At 34.2% G+C, this 25,616-nt stretch overlaps 2 protein-coding genes across 4 annotated transcripts in view; one reads left to right on the top strand and one right to left on the bottom strand.

Moving 5' to 3' along the window:
* The window catches only part of LOC141483653 (twitchin-like), a 437,930-nt gene that overhangs the window by 63,619 nt on the left and 348,695 nt on the right, over positions 1-25,616 (bottom strand). The window lies entirely within an intron of this gene.
* LOC141483649 (uncharacterized) lies at positions 22,073-24,691 on the top strand. Of its 3 annotated transcripts, XR_012466205.1 has the most exons (4): positions 22,073-22,405; positions 22,521-22,685; positions 22,743-22,844; positions 22,908-24,691. XR_012466205.1 is itself a non-coding variant. In XM_074178422.1 (3 exons), exons 1-3 carry the CDS (start codon positions 22,490-22,492, stop codon positions 24,164-24,166), a joined length of 306 nt encoding a protein of 101 aa, XP_074034523.1. In that variant the 5' UTR covers positions 22,073-22,489; the 3' UTR covers positions 24,167-24,691. The 3 variants fall into 3 exon arrangements, 2 of the variants coding, with proteins under 2 accessions (XP_074034523.1, XP_074034522.1); XM_074178422.1 differs by having other exon boundaries at positions 22,073-22,685; positions 24,159-24,691; XM_074178421.1 differs by having other exon boundaries at positions 22,073-22,685.

The raw sequence follows: 25,616 nt of genomic DNA, 5'->3' as shown, positions 1-25,616 counted from the left end.
TGCCAATTCGACTGCGCCATGTTATAGTGGGGACAACTATATTGAAACGACACTTGGCATAGACTGGTTTATTGCATTCTTTCCAATACTGTAATGAGATGCGCTTGCGCATTACTCATGACAACACCATTAGATTTTTTTCTATGGGGGTACTTGAAATCTACAGCACCTGACAGTATTGCCATTCTGAAACAACGAATTGTTGAAGAATGTAGGGCAATTTCCGCTGACACACTGGGACGAGTACGACAAGAGTTTAGCAATAGGATGCATTACTGCCAGGAAGTAGATGGAGCACATTTTGAACACTTATTATAAAAACTGGTTCTTAAATCTTTATTAATTGAATGCGAAACTATAATTTTCGTATTTCTTCAATTTATCAATCAAAATCAGCCGAAACCCAAACAAAATTGGTATGACTGAATAGGTATTTTTAATACCTTTCAAACGAGCTGTCACTTGCCATAGGGTCCCATTTAAAATTTTTGGTCACAGTGGCCTTGTGACGTCATTTATGACTATTGCGTCACCTGTTATGACCAGTTAAGAAGCCTACATCCGTTTATTTCCACCCTCCAAATTTCATTATTATAAGTATACCCGTTCAAAAGATACGAGGGGGGGAGGGGACTTTTGACTAGCACTGTATATGTATTCAAATTCATTTCATTAATTTTTTCAATAAAATTAATATCACGGAATCAGCAATACATGAAAATATATTTTTGAGTATGATGGAATCACAGGTAGCTAAGTAAAGACAAAAAAATCATTTTACAACTTATATTTTGGAAGATGGTAGTGAAGATTGAGTGAAGTTTTGTTTATTTTGGCACATTATTAATGGACAAAATTATGTGGCATAAATTTTTATTTATCTAATAGATTAATCAAATTATCAAGAAGAATGATTCAAGCAAATCTTGATAACTGATATTTCTATGTGAATGTAAATAAAATGTGGTATTCTGTGTGAGACGAGTTTAAGTGGCATGGTTGACAAAGTAATCTATCCACTTTCATGCTTGACACACAGAAGGCAACTTTCACTCCCAATAATACAGTATATGCATTTTATAAACATGATAAATTACACTTTGTGCCATTTGCTCATTGAAGAGTTCTGTTTTGCATTTTGGATTTTTATTAAGAATATTTTTGTTTCAGATGCTTACATTCAAACATCCACAAGTTTGTCTGCCTGCACGCCAAGGAAACTGCACCTTCAAAATAAGATAAGAGACCTTCAAAGAAAACTCAATTCTAAGTCCACTCCACCAACCACATCAAATCAGCAAGATTCAAATGAAATGGAAGTGGCCTTAAATTTCATTAGGAAAAAGTGTTCACCAGTTTTAGCTACCTTCATGGAAACACAGTTGTCGCTTTCATCTGGCAAGACTGGAAAAGGGTGCCGATATAACAATGAAATCAAATTATTGGCACTCACTATATATTTCTTGGGCCCTAAAGTGTACAATTTTTTAAAACAAATATTTTGACTGCCATCTAAAAGTACCTTGTTTAGAATCACTAGAAAATGGCCAATTTCTACTGGTTTCAATGATTTTGTTTTTGCTGCTCTGGAAACCAAAGTTAAGCTACTCAGTGCAGAGAGTAGGGATTGTATCTTATGCATTGATGAAATGTCTCTAAAGACCAATCTTTTCTATAACATAAGTAAGGATGAAATACTTGGTTTCCATGATGGTTGTCAAAAACAGTACATTCCTGCCACAGAAGTATTGATGTTGATGGCCAGGAGTATAAATCAGAAGTGGAAGCAGCAATTAGGATATTTCTTTGTTAATAATGTGTGCTCTGTCGAAGACTTACATACAATACTTGCTGAATTCATACGCAGACTCAAAAATATAGGTTTGAATGTCATGGTTGTCATTTCAGATGATGGTGGAAACTTCCATAAATTCACCAGTGTCTGGAATAACACCAGACCACCCATATTTCACTGTTGACAATTCAAATATATTTTATATGGTGGATGTTCCACATCTTGTAGAATCCACAAGAAACAACTTTTTCAAGTGTAAATTGCAGTTCGGTGGAAATGAGACATCTAAAAAATATTTACAACAATTCTATGAATTGGATATAAAACAGAAATTCCGATTAGCACCCAAATTAACAAATGACCATATTTATCCTAATAATTTCAAAAAAATGAAGGTTAAACTTGCCACACAAGTTTTTAGTTCGACTGTGGCAGCAGCGCTGAGCAGTTACATTTCCTTTAATATCATAACTGCACAAGCAATACATACTGTAGATTTCATTGAAAAAATGGATAAACTGTTCGACATATTCAATTCTAGCCGAAATATGGGTGTGAAAGAGTTCAACAAACCATTTGTAGGAAATGAAAAACAGATCTCATTTCTTGAAGAAATGAAACAATTATTTAAATCTATGAGGGTAATAGATGAAGCGGGCAAAGATGTGACTAATTGAATTAAATTCATAAAAGGCTGGCAGATAACAATATCAGCTCTTTTAGGTCTGTGGCCTGTTTTAAAACATAAGGGAATATCCAAAGTTTTCACAAGAAGATTCAACCAAGATTGTTTGGAAAACTTTTTTGGAAAGATTCGACAGTTGAGTGGAAATTGTCGAAATCCTACTTGCATTCAGTTTCAAAGAAGTTTTAAAAAGCTATTTGCCTTTAGTTTTTTTGAACATATTGAGGGAACTAATTGTATAGAGGACTTCGATGAAATACTAACTTCGCTCAAACCTGAAAATTTGAAAGAATATGAGGTACTAGTACCGAATACAATAAATCAATATCTTTTCCTAGATAGCAATGATTACACCAATCTACAGTTGCCTGAGCAGAACTCTTTCAGTTACATAAGTGGCTATTTTATGAAAAAATGTCTCGAAAAACACAAATGTGACATTTGCATTAACTATGCTAGAGAAAATGAATTATTAAGTACAGAAACTTTGTACACGCAATTCAGAGCATATCCAAATGCAAAAAACGATACTTTTGGAAATCTACAAACTCCAAATAAAAAGTTTATAGATTATTTGAACATTTTGGAAACTATTTTCAGTGAACATTTTCCAAACTTATCGATAGAACTTGGTGTTGGAAGGAGCATAAAACATAAACTCCAGGAAGTGCCTTTTTCTCATCCATGTTCGCATTTTCCAGTTGATTATTTAAATTCATTATATGTGCGGGTGAGAATTTATTATACGATTAAGTTTATAAATCGTAGTTTCAAAACTACATCGAAAAAAATTAAAGAAAACCAAAAAATACAAAACCTTCGACATTTGTAAATTTTCTCCAATACTTCTTAAATACCTAGTGTTCATATGTACCCACGACTTATTATACTTTAGCAATAGAAAAATTTGTTAGTTTTCTGAATGAAGTGTATTCAAAGCCTGAAGTGATGTCTTATTTAAGGAAGGTAGAAATAAACTATCGAAAGCTTGACGAAAATAAGGAGTCTTCTTTGACCTAGTACCAAAAATTCTGACTGCAACCCCACTAAAGCTTTTCCAGATTTACTATGGGCTATATAGTTTAATTTTTTTCTACTGTACTTATCAGTCAGGTCAGGAGGAAAAACGTATTTGAAATTATTTAGGGACTGCAGGACAGTTGCAAACATTCATTTTGGAAATGTCTATACCTTTGTATATATTGTATGGCATGTGTCTAACAAAACAACTACTTCTCTGGCAACTATCCCAACAGATGTTGAATTATATCTCGGACATACGTGCAAAAATCCTTTCTTTGAAGGTACAACTCTGCAAGAGCTGTCTACGAGGAATACCGAGTCCACAGTATACTTATATAACTATACTGTGCCGAGTCCCTGTGTGTATACAACCGTAATAGCATGGTCTGCACTGATCAGGAACACTTCAAAACGGTTCGCAGTTGGTTCCTTGTTCGAATCAGGCGAAGTCCCACTATTTGTCCTAGAGAGCTCTTGCAAAGTTGTTTCTTCAAAGTGAGAATCTTTGCAATTATGTCTGAGGCGACTTGGATTCCGAAAGGTTAACAGTCGTAAGGTATTTTTGATAGTCAAATTTACATTATATAAGAAGTTGCTGACTAATAGGACATGTTTCATTTAGAATAACTGTTTTTAATCTACGCAGCAACTTTTCGGGGTTGATTAGACATCTAGACTTGTATAGATTCAAATATCAACATTTGTCAATATATGTCGAGTTATTAGCTAAAGAAGTAGTTGTTTTCTGTCGGAAAATATATATAATGGTATAGTCAAAATGCATTTGGACTTGTCAGTGATTTTATTATCAATTTTTACTTGGATAAAAGCTGGAAGCAGCAAAACAACCTATTATCTTATAGTGTAAATAATTCATAACTTCCGACTTCGAAAACTCTCACATATATTTATAGTTAGTACATACATACAAAAAAATTATTTTTGTATGATTGAACACTACATACTTAATTACTTTTTTACTTCTTCAAGTCCTGAATAGTAACTACATAATTCAGAAAGAATAGGCTCTACAGATTCCTTAATCTTGAGTGATGAATTCGATTAGGAATATTTTTAATAATTGGTCCTTAATATAATCGAATCGGCAAACTCGTCCGCCATCTTGAATTCTCCAATCAATAAATGAATATGCTATATTTGGCCCCAAAAATCACTACAAAGAAATTTCGCATGGATTCGGACCATGGTTCATGAATAACAAAACACGTTCTTTATCTTGTCTTTTTTCTTGTTGAAATGAAAATATATTTTGTCACATTCGAATATGAACATCTGCCGATTCCATGAATTTTTAAAATCTACTTGAAACTTAGTTCATCATTGCCCAAATGATCTGGGTTACTTCAATATTACATAAATGCAAAATTATCATTTGTACAATTTTCTCAGGTGCCCAACATGGTTTTCATAGACTGTTTTTTTTTGAGCAGTTTATATGAATAGTTGTTATGTTGAGCAGTGTATACACGCTTTGGTTGAGATTGTAGTAGGGAGAAATGTCATTAGTGTCAAATACGTCATCATTATAAAAAATGAAACTCCTGGACACCGACATCAAAGGGACCTACGTTGAGTGAAACTACTGTATACAGATATACTGTGTCAAGGGACCAGGCCTGTCATTACATTTTAGACACTGTTGCCGGTTTTAACAAAAACATGTGAAAACAAATATACACAATTTTAAACAAATATATATATATATATATATATATATATATATATATATATATATATATATATATATATATATATATATACATATATATATATATATATATATATATATATATATATACATATATATATATATATATATATATATATATATAAATAAATCGATTTAATTCGTGAGGTTGCAGTCAATAGCTGGGCTGTTACAAAGAAAACTCTTTGTTATATGTCAATAACTTTATTCAACTACACAATTTACACTTTTAGTAATCACAATACTTCAATTCAAACTGTAACGTCTTCCTCGCTGTTACATTTAATCAGGAGCAGCTCGTTACACGTTACAGGGTGGAAACAATTTTTAAATTATGGTCATTATTTCTTAGAAACGGTCAGTTTTAAGTATGGCAAACATGATAGTAACTCACCTCCATTTTGTTTATAGTATCTAAAAATATAAAAAATATAGGGTGTTCCACGAGAAAAATTATAACTTTGGTATGTAACTTTTTTGGAGGTTACCCTATATATTTCTTAGTAATTTTGAAATATACTCCTCATGGACCTACATATGACTGTGCATATATATATATATATATATATATATATATATATATATATATATATATATATATATATATATATATATATATATATATATATATATATATATATTATATATATATATATATATATATATATATATATATATATATATATATATATATATATATATATATATATATATATATATATAACAGAATAATTAGTGACTGGATTAACTATAAATCGATTTAATTCGTGAGGTTGCAGTCAATAGCTGGGCTGTTACAAAGAAAACTCTTTGTTATATGTCAAGCTTTCGGTATATTTCACACCTTCGTCAGGACAACTACAATAATAAGATTATATATCTTGTAAAAAATATATAAATATGGAGAACTTACTAACGTGAGAATAAAATATAAAATGGTTCAAAAACAGATAGAAAAACATTAATAAATGACAGTTGAATGATACTCGAATTACTATATTTTTTATTTTCTTTATCATATTTCAGTAGGTACGTGTAAATTTTGCTGAGACTATCAATATCAGTTCGTTTATTCATTGAATGTTCTTCGTTATTAATATGTATCATTTCCAAAAATATTCTTTTCGTTGTATTGGTTTCTCTATCTAAAATATTTGGATTTTCAAAATTCATTTTATGATTCTCCGAATTAACATGTTCTGTTAATGCACAAGAATTAACATTTCCCATAAGAGCGACTGTAGACGAAAGTTACATACCAAAGTTATAATTTTTCTCGTGGAACACCCTATATTTTTTATATTTTTAGATACTATAAACAAAATGGAGGTGAGTTACTATCATGTTTGCCATACTTAAAACTGACTGTTTCTAAGAAATAATGACCATAATTTAAAAATTGTTTCCACCCTGTAACGTGTAACGAGCTGCTCCTGATTAAATGTACTCCTTAGCTCAAAGGTTATAGTCAACTACAACATGGAATTTTTAATGCAGTATCATTCAGAACGGAGAAAAAAGATGCCCCAAAATTTGGACACACATTCAATTAAATAAATTTTTAAAGTTGAATGAAATACCCCGTGCAACTAATTTTCCTTTATTTTCAGTATTTTACTATCAATGTAAGTTACGAAAAGGATTTGAAGTTCTATAACTTCTGTTTAATTATCTGCGAGCGCTTTCGACAACTGGTTATGCTGTCATCCTCTATACTAAAACCAATAATGATTGTGAGTAGAAGTAAGCCCAGTTGACAGCAAATCGGGGGCGTGCTTATTAATTTTTGAGAGGGTTAAGAACGAAAGAAAAATTCTTAGTACAATTAGTTAAAATATTCATACACATTTTTTATTTATTTCATTAAAACTTTGCAATATCGTAATTTACCTAATCGTTGTAGTCATTAGGTGGGCCTTATGAAAACAGAGTAATAATTGTGGTAATTATAGTAGGTAACAAAATAAATTAACAATATTAATAAAAAACACTATATATATATATATATATATATATATATATATATATATATATATATATATATATATATATATATGGTAAAATGGATTAACAGGGTCTCTCAGTCAAAAAACCAAACTCTGCTTTACTTTGCCAAGCTTTCGCTTCTAATGGGAAGCTTCTTCAGGGCAGTAAAAATGACTGAAAAACAATAAATTGAAGATATAAATTGACGTAAAAGTTAACATGTATACGATTTTTTTTTGTTAACTTTTACGTCAATTTGTATCTTCAATTTATTGTTTTTCACTCATCTTTACTGCCCTGAAGAAGCTTCCCATTAGAAGCGAAAGCTTGGCAAAGTAAAGCAGAGTTTGATTTTTGGTTTTTTGACTGAGAGACCCTGTTAATCCATTTTACCATATATATATATATATATATATATATATATATATATATATATATATATATATATATATATATATATATATAGTGTTTTTTATTAATATTGTTAATTTATTTTGTTACCTACTATAATTACCACAATTATTACTCTGTTTTCATAAGGCCCACCTAATGACTACAACGATTAGGTAAATTACGATATTGCAAAGTTTTAATGAAATAAATAAAAAATGTGTATGAATATTTTAACTAATTGTACTAAGAATTTTTCTTTCGTTCTTAACCCTCTCAAAAATTAATAAGCACGCCCCCGATTTGCTGTCAACTGGGCTTACTTCTACTCTCAATCATTATTGGTTTTAGTATAGAGGATGACAGCATAACCAGTTGTCGAAAGCGCTCGCAGATAATTAAACAGAAGTTATAGAACTTCAAATCCTTTTCGTAACTTACATTGATAGTAAAATACTGAAAATAAAGGAAAATTAGTTGCACGGGGTATTTCATTCAACTTTAAAAATTTATTCAATTGAATGTGTGTCCAAATTTTGGGGCATCTTTTTTCTCCGTTCTGAATGATACTGCATTAAAAATTCCATGTTGTAGTTGACTATAACCTTTGAGCTAAGGAGTACATTTAATCAGGAGCAGCTCGTTACACGTTACAGGGTGGAAACAATTTTTAAATTATGGTCATTATTTCTTAGAAACGGTCAGTTTTAAGTATGGCAAACATGATAGTAACTCACCTCCATTTTGTTTATAGTATCTAAAAATATAAAAAATATAGGGTGTTCCACGAGAAAAATTATAACTTTGGTATGTAACTTTCGTCTACAGTCGCTCTTATGGGAAATGTTAATTCTTGTGCATTAACAGAACATGTTAATTCGGAGAATCATAAAATGAATTTTGAAAATCCAAATATTTTAGATAGAGAAACCAATACAACGAAAAGAATATTTTTGGAAATGATACATATTAATAACGAAGAACATTCAATGAATAAACGAACTGATATTGATAGTCTCAGCAAAATTTACACGTACCTACTGAAATATGATAAAGAAAATAAAAAATATAGTAATTCGAGTATCATTCAACTGTCATTTATTAATGTTTTTCTATCTGTTTTTGAACCATTTTATATTTTATTCTCACGTTAGTAAGTTCTCCATATTTATATATTTTTTACAAGATATATAATCTTATTATTGTAGTTGTCCTGACGAAGGTGTGAAATATACCGAAAGCTTGACATATAACAAAGAGTTTTCTTTGTAACAGCCCAGCTATTGACTGCAACCTCACGAATTAAATCGATTTATAGTTAATCCAGTCACTAATTATTCTATATATATATATATATATATATATATATATATATATATATATATATATATGTAATATATATAGGTAATATATAGGGTAACCTCCAAAAAAGTTACATACCAAAGTTATAATTTTTCTCGTGGAACACCCTATATTTTTTATATTTTTAGATACTATAAACAAAATGGAGGTGAGTTACTATCATGTTTGCCATACTTAAAACTGACCGTTTCTAAGAAATAATGACCATAATTTAAAAATTGTTTCCACCCTGTAACGTGTAACGAGCTGCTCCTGATTAAATGTAACAGCGAGGAAGACGTTACAGTTTGAATTGAAGTATTGTGATTACTAAAAGTGTAAATTGTGTAGTTGAATAAAGTTATTGACATATAACAAAGAGTTTTCTTTGTAACAGCCCAGCTATTGACTGCAACCTCACGAATTAAATCGATTTATTTATATATATATATATATATATATATATATATATATATATATATATATATAATATATAATATATATATATATATATATATATATATATATATATATGTATATTATATATATATATATATATATATATATATATATATATATATATATATATATATATATATATATATATTTGTTTAAAATTGTGTATATTTGTTTTCACATGTTTTTGTTAAAACCGGCAACAGTGTCTAAAATGTAATGACAGGCCTGGTCCCTTGACACAGTATATCTGTATACAGTAGTTTCACTCAGCGTAGGTCCCTTTGATGTCGGTGTCCAGGAGTTTCATTTTTTATAATGATGACGTATTTGACACTAATGACATTTCTCCCTACTACAATCTCAACCAAAGCGTGTATACACTGCTCAACATAACAACTATTCATATAAACTGCTCAAAAAAAAACAGTCTATGAAAACCATGTTGGGCACCTGAGAAAATTGTACAAATGATAATTTTGCATTTATGTAATATTGAAGTAACCCAGATCATTTGGGCAATGATGAACTAAGTTTCAAGTAGATTTTAAAAATTCATGGAATCGGCAGATGTTCATATTCGAATGTGACAAAATATATTTTCATTTCAACAAGAAAAAAGACAAGATAAAGAACGTGTTTTGTTATTCATGAACCATGGTACGAATCCATGCGAAATTTCTTTGTAGTGATTTTTGGGGCCAAATATAGCATATTCATTTATTGATTGGAGAATTCAAGATGGCGGACGAGTTTGCCGATTCGATTATATTAAGGACCAATTATTAAAAATATTCCTAATCGAATTCATCACTCAAGATTAAGGAATCTGTAGAGCCTATTCTTTCTGAATTATGTAGTTACTATTCAGGACTTGAAGAAGTAAAAAAGTAATTAAGTATGTAGTGTTCAATCATACAAAAATAATTTTTTTGTATGTATGTACTAACTATAAATATATGTGAGAGTTTTCGAAGTCGGAAGTTATGAATTATTTACACTATAAGATAATAGGTTGTTTTGCTGCTTCCAGCTTTTATCCAAGTAAAAATTGATAATAAAATCACTGACAAGTCCAAATGCATTTTGACTATACCATTATATATATTTTCCGACAGAAAACAACTACTTCTTTAGCTAATAACTCGACATATATTGACAAATGTTGATATTTGAATATATACAAGTCTAGATGTCTAATCAACCCCGAAAAGTTGCTGCGTAGATTAAAAACAGTTATTCTAAATGAAACATGTCCTATTAGTCAGCAACTTCTTATATAATGTAAATTTGACTATCAAAAATACCTTACGACTGTTAACCTTTCGGAATCCAAGTCGCCTCAGACATAATTGCAAAGATTCTCACTTTGAAGAAACAACTTTGCAAGAGCTCTCTAGGACAAATAGTGGGACTTCGCCTGATTCGAACAAGGAACCAACTGCGAACCGTTTTGAAGTGTTCCTCATCAGTGCAGACCATGCTATTACGGTTGTATACACACAGGGACTCGGCACAGTATAGTTATATAAGTATACTGTGGACTCGGTATTCCTCGTAGACAGCTCTTGCAGAGTTGTTCCTTCAAAGAAAGGATTTTTGCACGTATGTCCGAGATATAATTCAACATCTGTTGGGATAGTTGCCAGAGAAGTAGTTGTTTTGTCAGACACATGCCATACAATGTATACAAAGGTATAGACATTTCCAAAATGAATGTTTGCAACTGTCCTGCAGTCCCTAAATAATTTCAAATACGTTTTTCCTCCTGACCTGACTGATAAGTACAGTAGAAAAAAATTAAACTATATAGCCCATAGTAAATCTGGAAAAGCTTTAGTGGAGTTGCAGTCAGAATTTTTGGTACTAGGTCAAAGAAGACTCCTTATTTTCGTCAAGCTTTCGATAGTTTATTTCTACCTTCCTTAAATAAGACATCACTTCAGGCTTTGAATACACTTCATTCAGAAAACTAACAAATTTTTCTATTGCTAAAGTATAATAAGTCGTGGGTACATATGAACACTAGGTATTTAAGAAGTATTGGAGAAAATTTACAAATGTCGAAGGTTTTGTATTTTTGGTTTTCTTTAATTTTTTCGATGTAGTTTTGAAACTACGATTTATAAACTTAATCGTATAATAAATTCTCACCCGCACATATAATGAAATTAAATAATCAACTGGAAAATGCAAACATGGATGAGAAAAAGGCACTTCCTGGAGTTTATGTTTTATGCTCCTTCCAACACCAAGTTCTATCGATAAGTTTCTCCAAATTTTTGATAATAGAATATAATATAAATGTACAAATTTTCGTGTAATCTTCAACCTCAGATTCGTCACTGTTGTTACCGCTATCATCAAAGTGAATTATGATTGGTTCAATATTGTGTTCAATACGGTTGTCTACGTCCTACATTTTTTGCCCCTCTTTTGACACATGCTGCATGTATTTCTTCCAGTCTTCTGCAGAAACAGTTCGAATAGCTTCTTGTACGTGATGCTGCACGTCCACTAATTTAAATGTTCTGTTTTCTCGTGCCACATATCCTTTTACTTGCGCCCAGATTAATTCTATTGGGTTTAATTCGCAGTGGTATGGTGGTAACCTTAAAACTGTAATTCCACGACTTGTTATATTACCATCCTGCCATACTTTTTTGACCGTATGTCCTTGGTTAACCCATGTCTCGTCCATGAAGTACAATTTTTTTTGATCTTCCGAAATTCGTCAATTTTTCTTAGATAGTTTTTTCTCCATGCTATTATTTCTTGACGTTCAATGAGAATGCTTTTCCTGTCAACTTTTCCGTACGTAAATTTCATTTCGTGTACAACTGTCCTAAAAGTTTCTTTACCCATTTTTGGGACCAATTCATGATCGCTAATTGCCTCCAGAACTGTTTGTAGTGTGGGCAGCTCATTTCTGAAAAAGAAACTGTGAATAGTTCTGCGTATACTGGTTTTGGCTTCTTCATCAACTGTGATTTTTTTTCGTCCGCTACTAGTTTTGGCGTTTGTACGTCCCCATGAATTTCTGCTTCTCTTAGTATTTTGTAAATCGATGATTTTGGTACACCGGTATGATCAGAGCACATATCAACTAATTTATCTTTTGTAATTGTGGAACTTAATGATGTAGGAATGCCCGGTTGGTTATTACAGCACATACGCACAAAGTCATCTTTTGATGGCTGATGATCTCTTTCAAGACAGTGAAATACTCGCAGTACAATTTATTTTTCTCTTACTGACCGAGACTCCGACCGTTTCACCTTTTTCGACGTGGAAGGTCCGACCATGTCTTCCATTTTTTGAGTAGTTTGAGAACGGTGTAGAAATATGATTATGTAACGCTTAAACACTTATTAGCACTATTATTTTCATCAATTGTTATCACAACACGTCGATTGCTGACTAACTTGACTGTAAAATGTACAATTCACGCTGTATAATTCACAAACCAATGATACGCTCATGGCTGCAAGTACATTAGTGAGGATTGCAACGATAAGATTGAAGTTACGGTAAAGTGACAAAGACAGAAATATCGTTGCGTACAGCGTTGCCACTAGTTGTAATGAATATCTAACACTATACAGAAAATAATGAATTTTAACTGATCAGTAATCAGGAAATGTATAAGTATTACTCATTACAAGCTCATTACTGATTTTTGTCATTAATAATACCTTTTGATCGTACTATTATTGTGTATTATCTATAATTTGCCACAACCTACAACTCTACTGCTTACTATATTTTGATTCTGCTATAAACTGGTAACGTAAAATTTAGATGACAACGCGCTTTATTCTCAATCATTATTGGTTTTACTATAGGCCCTACTCTATTTGAACGTGTCCTTTCATACGGTCCGTACGCCTCAATACAGGTACTTCAGGTACTTCAGGTAAACTTGCCTGTATTTGGATTACATCAGGTACTATTCTTGGTGTTGGATCTTCTCTAGGTTTATTGTTTCTAGGAGTGTGTCTTGATTTGTTTAATATATTGAATGTTAGGTCTTGTGTTTTGATTTGTACTTGTTCCTCGATAAGTGATTTATGACTGTTAAATTTATGGATGTTTAAGGGAAACCGCATGGACATTTGGGAAAACTTAAACATCTGTACAGTAGAGTTTTTTGAGAGTTCTTTTTTTTCATTATTAGGTACCTATTCATATTGTTACGTCGCGCGCCGAAACAAGTGTCTACGATAAGGAAATTACCCGCCGCCGAGAAAGTAAACACGCTGGGAACATTCATCGAGAGAACAGGAATAATGTGGAACACATAGCGAAATTGCGGAACGAATCGAAGACAGAAGAGTGTTCGAAATACTAGTCTAGCGGTATATAAGGCAGCCGACAGGCAAACACGGGGTAGTCTGAAATCAGGGCGCGGAAATTTGAATGTATCAGCGAGGAAGACGTTACAGTTTGAATTGAAGTATTGTGATTACTAAAAGTGTAAATTGTGTAGTTGAATAAAGTTATTGAGTTTGAATGAGTGTACCACTGGTTTATTAATTATTTATTATAGGAATTGGAAGAAAAGAAAGAAAACAAGACTCATTCTTGAGACATTTGGAAAAGCAACAAAGTGAGCTTTTTATGAAAAAGAGCGAGGGCCAACGAATTTTCCAGAGGAAAATAACCGAAAAAGTTGAAGGTGATATCGAGGAAATCCGAGTTGAAGTACATACTTTTATGGAACGTGTAGAAAACGAGTTGGAGGAAGCCAACAAGGTTACGGAAGAAATGAATGAATTGAAAGACCAACTCGATCATACCCACATGGCCAGCCAACCGATGCTACTTGGGCATAGTATCCCCTCCTTAGTAAGAAGATTTCTACCGACATCAGGGACATCTCAAAGTAAAACATTGAAGCTTGCTACTTCCGATGGCCAGTCATCATGGGCCATGCACCATCGACAATTCGAAGCAGCAGCCTACGCCAACGGCTGGACGGAGGAAGAAAAGGCTATTGCATTGGTACTGGCACTGCGAGGTCAAGCTCTGGAAATACTCCATAACATTCCGGAGAGTAGTCAAAACGATTATCAGAAGATCGTTTAAGCCCTGAAAAGACGATACGGGCAACAATATCTGAATCAAGTCTATCAGAGTCAATTGCGGAGCAGACATCAGCAACCCCAGGAGACTTTGCAGGAGTATGGGGCAGATATAGAACGACTAATCAATCTAGCCCACACTCAAGGCCCCAAGGAGTTCGTAGAACAAATTGCAGTGCAGTATTTCACTGACGGCCTGAAAGACGTTGAAATGCAATAAGTCCTGAGGTTAGGACGACACCTTACCATAAACGCAGTATTAATAGCGGCTTTGGAATTCGAGACAGCGAAAAATGCTTCAAGGGGAGCAAAACCAAAGTTGAGAGGAGTGACCTTCAGTGAAGAAGCAACGCTGCAGGAACGAATTGATGAACTGCAGGATAAGCCGAAGGCGATCACCTCTGGACAAAAAGCATCAGTGAGGAAAAGAGAAGCTTCTGGAGAAAAGCGTTGCTATAATTGTGGAATACTGGGATTTCTACAATCAGATTGTAGAAAACCACGGAGATCACAAAGCCTTCATAGGCAAGATAATGCACTGGACGAGAGACCGCAGATCAACGCAGCATAGACCAATGAGAGGAAGCGATCACGGGGCAGCAAGGAGGAACGACAGGTCCCCAACACTGGAAAGATGGCGCAGGTCACCAACGCCAGAAAGGAGAGGGGGCCCTCAAAACGATCATCAGGGAAACGAGTAGAAGTCAGCACATCGGGGCGTGTGTCGGCTTGCGGTGCTCAAAGCCCCAGGATTTCTGTTTCGACAATTTAGAAGACCGTAAAGAGCCTACTGGTCCAAGGTCAGCTAGACGATAACGCATGCACGTTCACTATCGACACAGGAGCCTCCAGATCGGTTGTTCGACTTGATATGGTACATAAAACTATGAAGTCAGTTCCGAAAAACTTAATGTTGGAAACTGCTACAGGACAAACGGAACCAGTAACTGGAGAAGTAATTGCGAGCTTCAACGACCATCGAACATCCACTCTTAGTAGCCGAAATCATGGATAAGTGCGTCCTTGGCCTCGACATTATGGAACAGAACGGATTTATTTTGAACATCAAGGAGAGAACTTTGAGAATCGAAAATGAAACTACTGGAAAGAGAGAAATACGCAAACCAAAAGAAATGGATCCGCAAACACTTGAAACAATGTTGGTTAAGCTCGGACAGCTTACGACAGAGGAAGAACGAAAGGTGAAAGCATTCTTAGAAGAGCACCATGACATCTTTACCGCCGGTACATCTACAGGGCGAACAAAAGTGCAACATCGAATAAACACCGGCGATGCCCAACCAATCAGACAGGCCCCGAGAAGGCTCCCATTTGCTAAACAGAGAGGAGTAAGAGATATGGTCGACAACATGCTCGAAGAAGGTGTCATCGAAGAGTCAGAAAGCCCATGGTCATCTCCAGTTGTATTAGTGACGAAAAAGGATGGATCAACTCGTTTCTGTGTAGACTATAGAAGCTTGAATGACATCACGAAGAAAGATAGTTATCCTTTGCCCAGAATCGACGACACCCTTACTACGCTTGCTGGTTCAAAGTGGTTTTTTGCGCTGGACTTAAAGAGCGGTTACTGGCAAGTCGAATTCCATCCTGAAGAGAGAGAGAAAATCGCATTTCCTCCTGGAAATGGTTTGTACCGGTTCAAAGTCCTTCCATTCGGATTGTGCAATGCTCCAGTCACTTTTGAAAGATTGATGGATCTGGTTCTAAGAGTCCTCACTTGGAAAACCTGCCTAGTCTGTCTGGATGACGTTATCTTAATGGGGAAAACTTTCGATTACCACATCAAGAACCTTGAAGAGGTGTTTGCCAGAATGAGAAATGCTAGGCTGAAGTTGAACACGAAGAAGTGCTTGATATTCCAAGAGCAAGTAAATTTCCTTGGCCATATAATCTCGGAGGAGGGGATAAAGACCGATCAAGTTAAGATCGAGGTTGTGAAGAATTGGCCTAGACCAAGACATAAACACGAAGTCCGAAGCTTTCTTGGATTGTGTACGTACTACCGAAAATTTGTAAGAGACTTTGGACGGATTGCCAAACCTCTTTACCGGTTGACTGAAAACAACACTCAGTTTGATTGGAGCCTTGAATGCCAACTACCTGAAGAAAAGGCTAACAACTGCACCCATTCTGGCCTATCCTAGAGAAATGGGGAACTTCATTCTTGACTGCGACGCATCCCAGTTCGGAATTGGATCTTATCCCAGGAGCAAGATGGTGAAAAAAAGCAAGATAGCTGAAGAGACTCCAGCAGTACGACTTTCAAGTAGTACACTGAGGCGGGCGAATGCATAACAACGCGGACACGTTCTCCAAAAGACCATGTATGAAACAGCATTGCAAGTACTGTCAACGTCTAGAAAACGAAGAGAATATAGTTCTAGAGGAATCGGAGTGCACGGGGCACATACGTGGCACAACCATAAGATTGGAAACAGAAGAAGCAGATCAATGGACCACAGAAGAGATGAGACAAAGCCAGAAGGAAGACAATGATCTGAAGTTGGTTCGAAGCTGGCTCACAAACGGAGTTCGAACTGATTGACAGCAAGTCTCCAATTATGGTGCAGTTATCAAAGGTTACTGAGCTCAGTGGGATTTACTGTGCCTACGCGATGGCCTATTGTATCGCAAGTGGGAAAGCCCAGAGGAGATAACGGTGGTACACCAATTGGTCTTACCTGAAGCACTCGTCAAAGATGTGCTGGAATAACTCCATAGTAGCCGAGCAGGAGGACACTTTGGCATCAAGAGGACTCTGGCGCGAATTCAAGAGAGATACTACTGGGCTAGTTGTCAACGCGACTTGGAAGCATGGTGCAAACTATGTGACCTTTGTGTTTCGAGAAAGGGACCCACAACAAGAAGTCGCGGAAAAATGGCACAATATTTGTCAGGAACCCCCTTCGAGAGAGTCGCAGTGGATATACTAGAACCTTTTCCTGTGACCGAGAGCGGCAACAAATAACTAATGGTGGCGATGAACTATTTCTCCAAATGGCCTGGGATTGTCCCTATTCTAAACCAACATAGTACAGAAGCAGAGGCATTTCTCACCAATGTTTTTGCCAGACATGGAGTACCTGTGGAACTACATTTCGATCAGGGACTAAATTTTGAGTCAGAACTATGGCAGATATTGATGCAAGTATTAGGAATCAAGAAAACCTGAACGACCCCACTCCTCCCACAGTCAGAAGGAATAGTAGAACGGCATAACAGAACGATCAGCCAGTACATGTCGATGTTTGTTTCGGAAAACGAGAAAGATTGGGACAAGCTAGTACTGATATTCCTCCTGGCATATAAGAGTGCAGTCCATGAGGCGACAGGATTTTCCCCATCTATGCTAATAACTGGGACAGAAATGAAACTGCTGTCAGACCTACTGTATGAGTTTCTACCAAATGATGACTCTCGAAGAACGCACACGGAGTTCGCCGAAGAAACCAGGTAGCGACTAGACAAAATCCATGAATTTGCGAGAGAGCGTCTGCAAATCGCCAGCGACTGGATGGAGGCCCGATTAGACAAGAAGTCGACGAATGCGGAGTAAAAACAAGAAGATCCGGTGTGGTTATTCCAACCCCAGAGGAAAAAGAGAATCTACCCGAAATTACAGAGAAAATGTAAAGGCCCGTATATGGTAACCAAGAGGATAAATGACTTGGTCTATCGTATCCAGTTAACACCAAGAAGCAAACCACTGGGGGTTCACATCGAAAGACTGACCCCATATAATGGCAACGATCCCCCTAGGTGGCTTAATCGGAATCAAGTGGATGAGTTACCCGTGACGGAGTAACTTAAAGAGGGGGCAATGTTACGTCGCGCGCTGAAGCAAGTGTCTACGCCTATGGAAATTACCCGCCGCTGAGAAATTAAACACGCTGCGAACATCCATCGAAAGAACGGGAATAATGTGGAACACATAGCGAAGATTGCGGAACGAATCGAAGACAGTAGAGTGTTCGAGATACTAGACTAGCGGTATATGAGGCAGCCGACAGGCAAACACAGGGTAGTCTGAAATCAGAGCGCGGAAATTTGAATGCAACAGCGAGGAAGACGTTACAGTGTGAATTGAAGTATTGTGATTAGTGGAAATGTAAATTGTGTAGTTGAATAAAGTTATTGAGTTCTAATAAGCGTACCACTGGTTTATTAGTTATTTATTATCCACCCACGCAAAAGAGAATTTAATAAATCGCAAGGACATAACAATATTTTTTCCATTGCTGTGAGTGTTTTCTACAATGATCTTCGAATAAAAATACCTTTTATGATCATCTGAAACATATCTACAACAAAAATATATTAAATATCCGAAACGAACACTATAATTATAATGAAAATTGAAATGAAGTAAGTAATATATATACACAAAAAATTAATTGTGCAATAAATGTTCGAATTGGAGTCCTTCCATTTCGGGACAAATAATGGGACAATAAGATGGTCTGCAAGATCACCAGATCTTACTATTTTGGACTATTTTCTATGGGGGGCATTGAAAAATAGGGTTTACGCTGGCAGAGAGATAGAAAATGTGGAAGACCCGAGATTGAGGATTTTGAATGATTTCGCAACAATGCAGCAAATAAGTGTATTAAGGGCAATAAATGATATGAAAAACCGAGTTTAAAAATGTCTCGAAATGGAAGGACTCCAATTCGAACATTCATTGCGCCAATAATTTTTTGGGTACCTATATAAATTACTTCATTACAATTTTTATTACAATTATAGTGTTCGTTTCGGATGTTATTATTGCTATCATTTCATTTTTTGCTTATTGAAACACATATAATATATTTTTGATGGAGATATGTTTCAAATGATCAAAAAAGGTTTTCTTATTCGAAGTTCATTGTAGAAAACGCTCAGAGCAATGGAAAAAATATGAATAGGTATCTAAAAATGAAACTATACATAGGGAGACGTGAAAATTGCTATTGTGTTTTTATTCAACTCAGTCAACCAAATTGAATTCAATTTCTCAGTATGAAGTGAACATCTACGATCCAAAAACTACAAAAAAAAATATAGGTCCGTATTTGAAAATTCAAAGCCAAAGTCAGATGACACCGTGTATAAAAGATTCATGGATATATTCTGAGAGCCCACATCAAGTGTCAATAGCAAAATGTGGAGAGATTTCCAATATGTCTGCGAATAAAGAAGATATAAGCAAAAAAATAATTTGAGATTTTTTGGTTTTTTCTGTATATCTCCAGAACCAAATGAGCTATATTCGATTTCTTCACATCATTGAGTGGGTCTCTGAAATACACAACTGTGCCACTATTTAATCGACACTCTATCTCTTATCGTTTACGAGATCCCCATGTACAGAAACGAATTTGAATAGCCCTGTATATATATATATATATATATATATATATATATATATATATATATATATATATATATATATATATATATATATATATATATATGTTAACTCGAAGATTCTCACGGATAAAGTATGATGAGCTGTTTTCTCGGGTTTCGCTCCGTGTTCTGTGCACAGAACACGGAGCGAAACCCGAGAAAACAGCTCATCATATATATATATATATATATATATATACGTATTCGATGAGACATTACGCAGGTACTTTTCAGCGGAAATGAAATACAAAACGAAGGGAAATTTATTTTCATTTTCATAGTCCTAAAAATTAGATGAGAAATGAAAAAAAATGTTCAATGTAATATTTAAAATTCTTATCTCTTCCAGCTTCTCCAGTATGATTTGACAAATGGCTGGTCTGGTTGAAAACAACTAATTTATTGACTAATACCACGAAGGAAATTGAATAAATGATAATAATGTTACGTTTATTCTCCATGATATTTTAATGAAGAATAATTTGAAATACCTACAAGAACGACAATAAAAAAATCTATCACGAAAACAGTATAATGCTATAAGGTACCATTTTAAACAGATATTTTCACGAACACCACAATGATAGTTTTCATATGGATACTATTCGATCGTGTCATTCTGAGTTCACAAAGTTTTTTACAAAATCATTGTATATCATCTCAAAGAGATACATTATTATCATTATCACATATTTCAATTGGTTTCAGTGCAAAACATGAGATGTAGCTTCTGGGATGAAGGAGAGACGCAATAAAATGTTCAAATCACCATCGAACTGATTTGTTCAACAAATAAGATTTGTGGAGTGAAAATGTCATTCTTCTGATACCTACCTGCCTAACTGGAACGGAAAGATCCTTCTGCAAGTGACAAAATATTCCTCTCTCAGAGATAACAAAAGACGAGTGGTGAAATTCTTTGATCCCTTTAAATCGAGAGTTCAATCAAAAACAACTCCTTTCCAGCACTCTTTGAATCACAAATTCTCAGAAATAACAGCTCTCGAAAAACCAATTATTCCTTTGTACACTGCGTGGTCTCATCCGTTGATGTTATGAAAAAAAAAGGCAAAACGGTAATTGAACCGCTATTTCGAACAGAATTCAATCGATATCAGATGGAAACCGAGGACTCAATTAACGGGAGAATAATTAGCAATAGTGCTGAAGAAACCGTCGAAACCGTCACCTTTTAGAGAATTGAATCAACGACATTATAAATATTTAGTGTATAATTTATTTTAGACTAGAAATGAACTGAAATTCGTATTTTCTCAACTCATGTTGTTTCTGCAACATAAAAAAAACACTGGGAATTTTTTGTACAGCTCATTAGTTTCCGTTTCATTTTATTAAGTTTTTCCATGAAACTGGAGTTCAGTCCAGGAATGTTGGGATTCTAATGCTGATAAAATAGCTTGTCATGTTGAAATAGTATTCGTTATTTGAAATAAAACATTTCCTAAATGATTTCACAAACAGTTAATGTTTTAATGCGCATAAATTCCGGACTATTAGAAAAGAAATCAATTTTTTGAACGTTTCTTGCTGGGTAAAAAACTGTATTTTCGTTCTACGAGTTGACAATGAAACATTACCCAACACTTTCGAACCAATCATATTTGACCAGGTACATTACTTAACACCTTCGTTACTAATCAGTGATCAGCAAAATCATTATTCAATAGACGTGTTCGAATTATTTTCTTTCGTAAGAAAGATTCAATGATTCACTTATCTTATCTTGATTTTCTTTCTGAATGTTCGATTCGAAAAATATGGTTTATAACAAAAAACAAGACTAAACACATAGATCCGCGAAGCGGAAATGTGCGTACTTCGACAGAAATTTGTAATGTGTGTAATGAAATTTGCTCATTCAAATGATTTACAATGCTTGCATTCGGTTGATAATAATACTTACTACTGCTATTTATTCATTGATTTATTTATTATTATGATACATCCAGCAGGCTAAGGCCCAATAAAAGGAATATACATCAATAGAGCAGGTAACTTTTCTAGATAAGTGTAAGTATAAGTGAACATTTTTATATTCAGTTGGGAACTAATCCATACAGCTATGTCTGAATTGATTCAGGGTAGAAAGAAATATCTGTAGAATATCTATTGACACTTCGGCACATAGAGAATACGTGACCATCGTCCATAGATATTCTAATAAGTCCGCTCACTCTCAGCAGCGACCCAAATCATCACCCTCCGTCCTCGCGCGTCCCTTGCCTGGCCGGTCGGTCGTCAGTGCCCGTCTGACGGGGGCGCCAGTTTAACAGAGTGTCTCCGATTGAACAGTTCGCATCGTTCCGGCCAGTTATACTGAGTGCGTAAAATAAACATTTTATTGGAACTTTTATTCTTGTAGTTATTTGAACATTTTTTATTGTTGTGATGACTTCTCACCGTACCTTTTGCAGTGTGGATTCTTGTGATAGTTTACGTGAAAATATTTCATTTTTTCGATTCCCCAAAGATGCCACAAGGTAATAAATTCATCAAATACATAATGTCAGTTATAGGTCAAAAATGTTTCGGTAGTAATGTGATTTAGATACTATTTATAACTAATGTTCAAACTATATTTACTATATTTCGCAGCATTTGGTTTTGTTGGAGACCACAAATATGCTAACTTAACACCTGAGCAAGCCTACATTAGAATACGAGTTTGTAGAAAACATTTTGACGATGAATCCTTCACTTCCTCTGGAAAACATTTACTTACCACTGCTGTGCCCTTAAAGTTTCCAACAAAATTGGACGGTAAGAAATTTTCCACTTCACAAGCATGGAATATTTTTTTGAATGAGTTATTTTCAGGTAATGATCAAAACAATGACAATCCAGGTCCCTCCAGCGTATTAGCTCCTTCAAAATTAGATGCGTGTACACAAACAGATACATGTCATGAAGTTGAACAAGGTAAATGCCAAAGCTCTATGATGATGAACATAATCACTCATTCATATTACAAATGTTTTTTAGAATTAATTCCCAACAAAGAAACTGATTATGTACTACAATCCAATGAATCAGTCCAAAGTGGGTTATCTCAAGAATTCGTGGAAGGTGAAAATACAATTTTTTGGCTTTCTTCTTCTCCAAATCAAAAAAATAGAAATAACAACTTCCATGAAAGAAGTAAAATCAAAAAAAAAATTACAAACACTCTCTGTTGATAGGTTCATGTATATCATTCAAAGACGTTTGAATCATTAACAAAAGGGAATAAAGAGTCCATCTATTTTTTTGATTTGGAGAAGAAGAAAACCAAAAAATTGTTCCTCAAACTTCATTCTCTCCACAAAAAGACCTAATTCCTCAGTAAAAATACACTAATTGGTACTTGAATCTAACCTAAAATTCTTTCTATTTATTCCTCGAATCACTTCTAATATGTGCTAATTTCTTTATAGATGTATCGTGTCAAACTTTTTCCAAATTATCTGATAGCAGTCCCAGAAAGCAAGGACTCAGGAGAAGAATTAAGGAGCTGCAAAGCGAGCTCAAATCTTCGAAAAGGCGCAAAACGGTAACACGAGAAGATGTTGAACAATTTTTGGACGAGCAGTACCCACAGGAGGCCACTATGTTGATGAAAAATCAACTGACATTACTCGACAAAAATCCCAAAGGAGCCAGGTACTCTAAAGAAGTCAAGCATTTTGCTTTGAGCTTATTTTTATTAGGACCAGAAGCATACAAGAAATTATCTAAAGTTATGAGATTGCCATCTCCCTCTACTCTGAGAAAGCTGACTGAACATTGGAAAATTACCCCAGGATTCAATGAATTCATTTTTAAAATTTTGGAATTAAGAGTACCTTTGATGTCAGGTAAAACTAAGGATTGTATTTTATGCATTGACGAAATGTCAATCAAATCAAATTTATTTTATAATGTGTCAAGAGACGTCGTCGTTTCGACTTTTATAAAGTCATCCTCAGGGCACTACAAAGTTGCAGTCAATCAGATATAAATACACACATACAGGTGAAAAATTATTAAAATTTGCGACTAGAATCACTTCTGCGGATGAGAGGTCAAGATTGAGTAAATTTGGTACAATTCAATTGACAGTAAAAATGTAATGTAGAGGACAGAGGAGGTCAATTGAATTGTACCAAATTAATGTACTCAATATTGACCTCTCATTCGCAGAAGTGATTCTTGTCGCAAATTTCAATATTTTTTTACCTTGTGTGTATTTATATCTGATTTACTGTAACTTTGTAGTGCCCTGAAGATGACTTTATAAAAGTCGAAACGTCGGCAACGAAATAATAGTAGTTTCAGTTATTCGACCTAACTCCAACCAACCCCCAGCTAAATATTTGAAATGTGTCTAAATATATATGCCAAAATACTGAATAGATTATAATTATACTATCAGGGTATACTCAAGAAAACAACAAATCACCATTTGATTAGGTAATATGTAAATAAAGATTATTCATCTTCATTTTCTCTTTATTGTGGAGTCCCTTTATAAGTATCTCAACCTTTTTACCTGCCCATAATTTAAGAAATCAGATAATTCATGCCAGTTATTACAACGAAATATTCCCCAATTTATTGTTATTAGAATCTCATATTATATAATCATCTCAATGAAAGATCATACAAAAACATAAATACATAATATATAATGAATATGATCAACACTTGACGCCTGACCCTCGTAGACACACTTTCGAGTAAACATATTGTTCGCGCTGCTGACTGACCCTCGTATAACGTATTTCTGCTGGTAGCCGCATGATTTACGACCGCTCGCAAAAAAAGCGGCATATTTTACCCACATCAAAGGAGTTACCAGACTTATTAGAATATCTATGGACGATGACGTGACTGTAGAAATGGTGTTGAAAATTGGGTACATTAATGCGAAATGTTACATTTGATCTGGACGTATATCGAGGGACATTAAAATCAATTGGAAACAATTGTTGGTGAGTACATGACAAGTTTTTGAATGAAAATAAAATCTGCAGTTTTTCGTCTTTTTTTGTCCAGTCATTATAGGTCGATTAAGGCCTGTATTTCGGAAAGTTGACATACCCAGCTGTAAATTTGTATAAACTTTGTATTTTGGCATCATAAAAGTATTCTCGAAATTCACATATGATTCGACGGCCACTACTTCAAAAATTGGAGGTCAAAAATAAAAAAAAAAATTTTTCATGTTTTTGCCAATATCTCGTTTCCAATGGGTTTTATGCTAATTGTATTCATCATCAATATTGTAGAGAATGCTTAACACTACAAGTTTGGTTTTGGAAATACCCAATAAACTGTGGAAGAATGAGTATAATGAACCAAACTAAAACTGTTTATTTATTCAACTATCTTACATCATCTACTATCACCTAGCTACTAAACAAATTGTATATCAATGCAGTTGACAAAGCTCATAATATATAATATTTTGTTTTAAACATTTTTCCATACGTTGAATCATTTTTGAGCGAGCGCAGCCCGAGAGCAGATTAAATATTATTTGAAATCAACTGGTTGTCCCGATCGAAATCAGATCATTAAAGGTTCATAAATTATTACTTAATGAATAATTATGAATAATTTTCATTTTTAATAACAAATACATCAACACTTAACAGGCCAGAAATGATGCGGATGTTCTCATTATTGGGACAGCTATTGAACAATCTAACCGTCAAAGAACAGCAATTATAG

This window comes from Leptinotarsa decemlineata, unplaced genomic scaffold, assembly GCF_025532065.1.
Source record: "Leptinotarsa decemlineata unplaced genomic scaffold, Ldec_3_MD MMD2_tig00003798_RagTag_RagTag, whole genome shotgun sequence".
NCBI lineage: Eukaryota > Metazoa > Arthropoda > Insecta > Coleoptera > Chrysomelidae > Leptinotarsa > Leptinotarsa decemlineata.
Note: the sequence above shows the minus strand (reverse complement) of the source record. Positions and strands in the feature narration are given on the sequence as shown.

Excerpts from the sequence above, each read along its gene's own strand:
- LOC141483649 (XM_074178421.1), top strand. The coding sequence starts at position 22,490 with ATGTTCAAACTATATTTACTATATTTCGCAGCATTTGGTTTTGTTGGA. Across the intron at positions 22,686-22,742 it reads GTTTCCAACAAAATTGGACG|GTAATGATCAAAACAATGAC; the intron begins GTAAGAAATTTT and ends AGTTATTTTCAG. Across the intron at positions 22,845-22,907 it reads ATGTCATGAAGTTGAACAAG|AATTAATTCCCAACAAAGAA; the intron begins GTAAATGCCAAA and ends AATGTTTTTTAG.